Source organism: Hyperoodon ampullatus (genome assembly GCF_949752795.1).
Source record: "Hyperoodon ampullatus genome assembly, chromosome: 3".
Classification (NCBI taxonomy): domain Eukaryota; kingdom Metazoa; phylum Chordata; class Mammalia; order Artiodactyla; family Ziphiidae; genus Hyperoodon; species Hyperoodon ampullatus.
The window spans coordinates 104014051-104021852 of NC_136916.1; the positions used below are offsets into that span (position 1 = coordinate 104014051).

General features: G+C 52.1%; 1 protein-coding gene across 1 annotated transcript; it reads right to left on the reverse strand.

Annotated features, from left to right (window-relative positions):
- Positions 1-246: 246 nt before the first annotated feature.
- Positions 247-6823, reverse strand: KLHL33 (kelch like family member 33; the record flags this gene model as incomplete). Its single annotated transcript, XM_079699144.1, has 4 exons — positions 247-799; positions 906-1073; positions 1189-2113; positions 6067-6823. The coding sequence occupies 4 exons, from the start codon at positions 6821-6823 to the stop codon at positions 247-249; spliced, it is 2403 nt and encodes an 800-aa protein (XP_079555270.1).
- Between the last annotated feature and the right edge of the window lie 979 nt (positions 6824-7802).

Here is a 7802-nt window from a genome sequence, read left to right on the forward strand (position 1 = left end):
GTCTCCTCTCCTTACCTAGGTATTCAGCTGCCTCTCCTTCCCCAACGCTCTTTCCCTAGGAATTCCAGAACCACCTTTTCCTCAGTGCAGATCATACATACAAAAGCGCTGTGTGAGTTGTAAAGCACTGTGCTAGAATGAAATATGATCATGAATAAAGCCTTCTCTTTATCCCTGCCCCCATTATTTCTATCCTCTCAAAATGTTTCTTATCCCTTCCTCACGCCATCCACCACCACTCCCCCTTCACCCGGCAGGTTTAGTTTGGTGTCCTCTGGGAACCAAAGCTATTTGCTGCACGGTGGGCAGTGTCAGGACGCAGGCAGGCATCTCAGCCCGAGGCCTCGGCAGAGTTCCCAGGCACAGCCATCGGCCCAGGCCAGGACAGAAGGCGTGGATAAGGTGGGAGGGGGCATAAGTACGGTGGCTGTAGCCCCCCAGCACCAGTAGCTCCCCCTGCAGCACAGCGCCTGCAGCCCCGACATGGGGGGAGGGCAGGGGGGTCAGGTGAGTCCAGCTATCAGTCCTTGGTTCATAGGCCTCAAAGCTCAGCAGGTCCCCAGTCTCACCTAGCCCACCCGCTACGTACAGCCGCCCACCCAGAGCAGCCATGATGTGGCCAGCACGAGGTACCCCCATAGGGCTCAGAAGTGTCCCCGGCTTCTCAAGTTTGGGGTCATAGTGCAGCAGCGAGGCCAGGTACTGGCCAGTCCCGCTGCAGCCGCCGCTCACGTACAGCTGGCCCTCCAAAACAGCAGCTGCGTGGGCAAAGCGTGGTGTTGGAAGAGCAGGTGCCGGCCTATGGGAGAACAGGGCACGTAATCAGGCAACAGTCATCTTCAGTTCTCCTCTTCCAAGACTCCTAGTCTCTCCCTGATGCCTGAAACACCCCCTTCCCTGCTCACCTCCAGATATTGAGCTTGGGGCTATAAGTCTCCACAGAGCTGAGGGCAACACCACTGTCTCGTCCACCCAGGGCATAAAGCAGTCCATCCAGCGCCACCAGGGGGAAAAAGCTCCGAGCCTGGCACAAAGGTGCCATCTCCTCCCAGTCCTCTTGCCTGGGGTGCCACCTGGACACAGTGGGACAAGAGATGGGAAGAGTGACCCTGGGAGTCTGTGGTTGGCTGGGCTGCCAACCTCCCACAGCTGCCCACCTTGGGACCAGCCGCTCTCAGGGGCCCATACCTGAGAGTCGAAGCCAGGGTGTTAGAGTGGCCGTAGAAATCCTGTCCGCCACACACGTAGAGCTCACTTCCGGCTAGGCTCGCAGCCCCGTGCCGAAAGCGCCCGGGGGCAGGCAGGGCAGGCAGCCGTCCCCACTCCACAGTTCGAACCAGTCCTACGCCGCAGCGAAAGGCCCGGGCCCACCACACTCCTCGGGACGGCTGTCTCATGGCCATGTCTGACCTGAGCCCGTCCCCGCCAATCACTACTAGTGCCTGGTCAGGCTCTCTCCGCCTCTCTTGTCCTGGAACCTCAGCCTCCAGCATCAGCTGACGCAGCAAGTCCGGGCTCAAGGGTGGAGGCAGCCCGGCCGCCCATACCCTACGCAGCTCCCTGGTGGACATACGGCCAAAGCGGACGCATCGAAGCAGGGCCTTGGCCTCTGACTCCTGGGTGTCAAGGTTGGCAGCTAGCCAACGCCGTGCAGCCGCAAAGGCCTCGAACTCCTCCTGCAAGTGTAGCTCATCGCTGTCCAGAAGCTCAGCCAGGCAGGCAACCGGTAAAGACGGGAAAGTGGAGCACAAAGCCACAGCAGGCAGGTGGGTGAGGAGGTAGTGACGGGCTTTGCTCCAGAGCCTCTCCAGCCCAGGGGCTTCAGCCATGGGGATCAGGGCCAGGCAACGGGCAGGGTTGAGGCCTTGTGCCAAGGCTCTCTGGCACAGAGCCAGGCAGGAAGAGCTCTGGTACCGCAGAGCAGCCTGGGCGGCTCTCAGCAGTCCTGGCCACCTTGCCCGCACGACCCCAGAGTAGGCAAAGGAGACAAGGAGTCGCAGGTCCTGGGCAGAGATGGTATGCAGAGACACCTCTGTGCCCTGGGATTCCCTCATCCCACTCAGGAGCATGGCCCCAAAGAACTCACTGCCACAGGCGAGGGCTGCTCGGTGCACTGCAAAAGGGAGAAGCAGAGGGGGACCCAGAGTGTTGCAAACTGCGAGGCACTCTCCTGACTTCACAGCCCCGACTTTGGGCCAACCACCCAACACCACAGGCCAAACTGTGGTATATGCACCAGAACCACGTGGGGTGCTTCTTACAGTGAAGGTTTCATGGATCCACCTCCAGAGATTCTGATTCAGTAGCTCTAGACGGAGACCCTAGGAATTTGTGTTTTAACATATTCAAGCACCCTGCATGATTCTCATGTGAGTGGCCTGAAGACACTTTGAAAAACATTGCTTTAGTCTTTTTGATGCAGGCCAATTAGAGAAAGGGTCTTGATCAATCAAGTAAAGATGCTACAGAGAACATTTGCTAAGAGGGGGTACAAAATAAACTGCAAAGACCAATGTGCAACTTATATAGGTCTTTCTATATTGTGCACAGAATAAAGTTCTTTCCTCTACAATTATAAGAGCCACTGACATCAGCCATTCTGCTAGTCAGATTTTACTCAGAAAGTGGTACCACACTCAGGAATGGTTGTGACCCACACTCATCTAACTGCCATCTTCTCTTACCCAAGACTTAGTGCTTGTAAACTGGAAACCTTCAAAATCACCCACTTCAATTGCTCCTTTTAAGATATGGAAACTGAGTCCTAGTGAAAGGGAGTGATTTATTTTCTATCTCCATGCAGTGGCTGTCTGGGCAGATCACTGTAACTGATGTCAGGCTGCAATGAGCACACTTGTGTATCAGTTCCCTGCTTATCTGCATGGCCCTCGTGACTCTGAAAATGTCCTATTCAAAAATGCTATCAAATAACTAGACCTTATATGTTCCCTAATGTAACTCGATTTGAGGCAGTTGGCATCAAGTATGGAGTATCCTTACCAAAATATTTAACCGAAATCTAATCAAACCTTCAGATCTAAATTCAAGTTTATAGGAAATTGAGAGGCTAAAAGAATGAGTTAAACAAAACCATGAGGGAAAATGCTTACAAATCTAGAACATGGAGAATTCTATAGGCCAACTAATCTTGTTTCTTCAATAAGTCATAAAAAAAGGGAGAGAGGACTGTATGAGAGTAAAGGAAGCTTAAGAGACATATATCTGAGTTCAGTGCAAACCTTGATTGGCTCCTGGGTTGAACAGAGCAGCTCTAAAAGACACTTTTTTGGACAAGTGGGAAAGTTTCAATGTGGACTATATGATATTAAGAAATCATTGTTAATTTTGTTAGATATGATAAAGAAATTGTGGTTACATGAGAAAATTTCCTCTTTTAGAGAGACACATACCCAAGTATTTGTGAGTGAAATGTCTGAGATTTACTTTAAACTTTAGCAAAAAATAAAGAAATGAAACAAATATAGTAAAATGTTAATTGTTAAGTCTGGGTGATGGGTGTTTTTTTTTGTTTGTTTTTTTTTTTTGCGGTAGGCGGGCCTCTCACTGTTGTGGCCTCTCCCCTTGCGGAGCACAGGCTCTGGAGCACAGGCTCAGTGGCCATGGCTCACGGGCCCAGCCGCTCCGCGGCATGTGGGATCTTCCCAGACCGGGGCACGAACCCGTGTCCTCTGCATTGGCAGGCGGACTCTCAACCACTGCGCCACCAGGGAAGCCCATGATGGGTGTTTTGAGTGTTCATCTTAATATTCTCTTTTCTTTGCTATGTTTGAAATGCTTCATAACAGAAAAGAGAGGAGGACTTCCCTGGTGGCACAGTAGTTAATAATACACCTGCCAATGCAGGAGACATGGGTTCAATCCCTGGTCCAGGAAGATCCCACATGCCACGGAGCAACTAAGCCCATGCACCACAACTACTGAGCCCACGTGCCACAACTACTGAAGCCCGTGCACCTAGAGCCCATGCTCCACAACACGAGAAGCCACCGCAATGAGAAGCCCCCGCACTGCAACAAAGAGTAGCCCCACCCGCTGCAACTAGAGAAAGCCTGCGCACAGCAACGAAGACCCAACACAGCCAAACATAAATTAATTAATTAATTAATTAATTAAAAAAAAAAAAAAGAGGGGAAATGCTGCTAGAAGTCCTCTCAGGCAGGTCACACAGACCCAAGCTCCCAGTGAGGCTTATGAACCTCAGGCTACTTTGATCACTTGCAGCATGTTCACCTCTCTCAAAGGGCAGGTGATATCGGCATGGCTTTCCACTGTCTTTTTGAGCAGTACGTAGTAGCTTGGTGCTTCCCAAGCAGTAAACATTAGTGACAGCTTCCATATTGACTGAGAACATTTGCATTCCATAAAGCAGGTAAGCCATCTCATCTTCCATACCATCAATCAGCCTATAGCTCAGAGCCACTGACAAAGGATTCACAACCACTTGTATTTTTTGCCCCTTCTCACTCATCATTATTCCTTAGAATTTTAAGTGACAGGTTCCCACCACTAAGTTGGAATGTTTCTTAAAGGAAGTGAAAGCAGTGATACTGAATACAAGGATGTTTAAATTCCAAACCCTTGTGAGAATTTTATAACTATGAAATTTGAAATTCCCCCTCCATCTAGTGCTATTGGAAATGATAACACTTTAGAAGTCTGTTATGGACTGAGTGTTTGTGTTCCCTGCCCCCACCAAATTCATATGTTGAAGCCCTGATCTCCAACGTGATAGTATCTGTAGGTGGGGCCTTTGGGAGGTAACTATGTATGAGAGTAGAAACCCTCATGAATGGGATTAGTGCCCTTATAAGAGGAGACATGAGAGAGATGATCTCCCTCTCTCTCTGCTATGTGAAGATACAGTGAGAAGGTGGCCATCTACAAACCAGAAAGAGGGCCCTAACCAGAACCTGACCTTGCTGACACCCTGATGCAGCCTCCAGAGCCATGAGAAATAAATTTCTATTGTTAAACCACCCAGTATTTTATGGTATTTTTGCTATAGCAGCCCAAGCTGACTAAGATAGGATCCTTTTCCTTTGGGGAGTCCCAGAAGCACTTTGGGTCCCAGTCATTCCTCCAATGAGCAGTAGCTATGTGACTTTGGACTTGTCTTAAAGACTGATTTCCTTATCAATAAAGTGTAAGAGCTGAACTAGATAATATCTAAACAAATCCCTTTTCATGTTAAACTTTTATGTGTCTGCACTCTGACTCCATTTGCCAGGTGCTATGTGTCTTTGACTTGACTGCATAGGAGGCAATGCATGGCCTAGTGAGAGCAGACTGGGTTAGTGGATGTGGGCCTGTATCCTGGTTTTCATCTGTTAACATCTCTGAATTTAATATTCTTTATCTGCACCCAGGGATAATGATATCTAACTCACTGGTTTTCAGTGAGATGAAAAGAGATGGCATGTGTAAAAGAAATTCCTGGTACCCAGTACCTCACTAAATGTTAGTAGAATCTGAATAAATCTCAACTTATTCAACCCTCTTCAGCTTTCCTGGTGATGAGCAGAGTTAACTTCAAAGTGCCATGAACTGGTAGCCTTAAGATTCTGGCCAAACAGTACCAGACCTTGCTCACTAGCTGTAGGGTCCACGTCTGCCATGGTGTCAAGCTCACTTAGGGGAAAGGACACACTGAATTTTTCCACTGTGTTCCCCTGGCTTTTCCTGTGTCCTAAATAGAAGATGCCAAGAAGGGCCTTTGGTTAATCTTTGTTTGAGTCAATCACCTCCTGCTTGTTCTACTGGCATGGACTATATACCCTTAGCTCCAGCCAGCTGACTGTAACCTTCTTGTTTCTGGGCACAGGAAAAGCCACAGCATAAATCTGTCAGTGCTCTTAAGAAAACAACTCAACTGCGCATGCTCCATTCTCAGTGGGTCAGGAGAGGTGCCAAATGTCACCCTGGGGAAATTCTGACTGCAGCAGGGATCAAAACCACTATGGTAGGGACCGAACCACCCGCTGCTTGCACACACCATTTCAGGTGGCATATGCGCCTGCATTAATGTAATGCCCCACAGACCCTCACCCCGCAGCCGGCAGCCGCCTGCCTCCAGCTCCAGGTCACACCCGATGCCTTCTTGGTACAGGAGCTCCATGGTGCGCAGGTTCTCTCTCAGTTCCTCTGCCTGGCTGGGCTGCTTTTCATCTTCCCGGGTGCTTCCAGCCCCCTCGCGTCCCCACTGGGCCACAGCCTTCACCCGGGGTGCTCCCAGGGCTTCAGCCGCGGCCAGCACATCCCCCCGTGGGGCGGGTCCCAGCACCCCCTCATAGGCAAAGGTCAGCATGGCCTCCCAGGCCCCAGGGGTTACATCCAGGCTGAGGGGGCGTTGCAGACCTCTGCTCCCCAGCAGCCTGTCTCTGAAGAGGCTGCTGACTGCGGCCAAGATCACCCGATGCACCCCGTATACTCGCCCCCCGACTGACACGTCTTCATCCAGCAACAACCTCTGCTCTCGCAGCCGCTGTGCCTCCGCGAAAAACTGGCTGGGATGCGCCTCGCTGCGCAGCTCCTCGGCTTCCTCTGCGTCTTCTCCATCCTCCTCCTCTTCCTCCTCCTCTTCGTTCTCTAGGGACAAGGCTGGAGAGGGAAGGCTCCCCGGGGCCATGGGCCGGGGGCCGGGCTCTTCCAGAGGAAAGGGGGGCAAACCAGGATCCTCGTCCGGGGACGGAGGCCAGGAGGGGGTTCTCCTGGTGGGCAAAGGGAGGCCAAGGCCGTCCTTCTGGACCGGAAGAGGGACTTGTTCAGGGTCTGAGGGACGATGTGCGGAGTCCGAGACGCTCATGGCCCAAGCTCACTGGATTGCTGCAGGTAAGCAGAGGAAAGAGAAGAGAGGGTAAGAGCTGGACCCACAGAGGCCAGAGGAAGCCCTGCCTCCAGTCCGGCGACATGTCAGTCCCTCTCCCTACTTCACCCCCCTCCCCCCATCCCAGGGCTCGAGCGTGTAGGTTACACCGCGCGACTCTGAGGTTCCCCAGGTGCAGCAAAGCACGCAAGATCTATGTGTAAAAATCCAGTACCCGGAACTGTACCCTGCCCGTCTTGCCCCCATGCCAGTAGTCACCCTCCTAAGACACCAGCATTCCGCTTGCCCTCTCACTTGAGCCTGCTCTACTCCTGACAGCGTGGCAGAGGGAACGCGCCCCCGGGGCCCCGTCCCTGACCGAACCCAGCTAATTATAGGCAGTGCTGGAAGGCTGGGGGCTGGTCTCCAGGTGCCCAAACTCTGACACCCAATCCCCTGGGCCTGACCTGAGATGACCTCCTCTCCCCTTCCACTTGTAGGTCATGCCCTGGTGCTGAGCGAGGCAAATTCGGAAGCCAAGTAGGATGTGGGGATCTGGTGGAGTGAGCCAGGCCAGAAAGGCTTCCTTCACTGGACTGGGCTGGAGCGGGTGCGTGAAGAAAGTCTGGACTCTGCACACCCGCAGGAAAGTGGGGAGAAAGAGTGAAGCGTGTGTTTGGGGTCAGTCCTGGCCTTTGTTGATTTTTCTGTGCATGATAAAGCTGGGACCCTGGAACGAACAATCCTGACGTGAAACTCAAATATAACCCATCCATCTGGTCCAATAAGGGCAGAGGGGTGTGGGAGGTGAAAGGGCATGGGTCAGCGCTACCGACCATGGGTGACCCACCCTTAGCGAGGGGTTTCCTCCCTGTGCCAACGTGGAGTTGGTGGTGAGAGAGCTAAACCCAACCCTTGGGCTGCACTCCTCCAAATGGGTAAACAGAGAGGCAGCCCATGGTTGTCCTGGCTTGTGAAA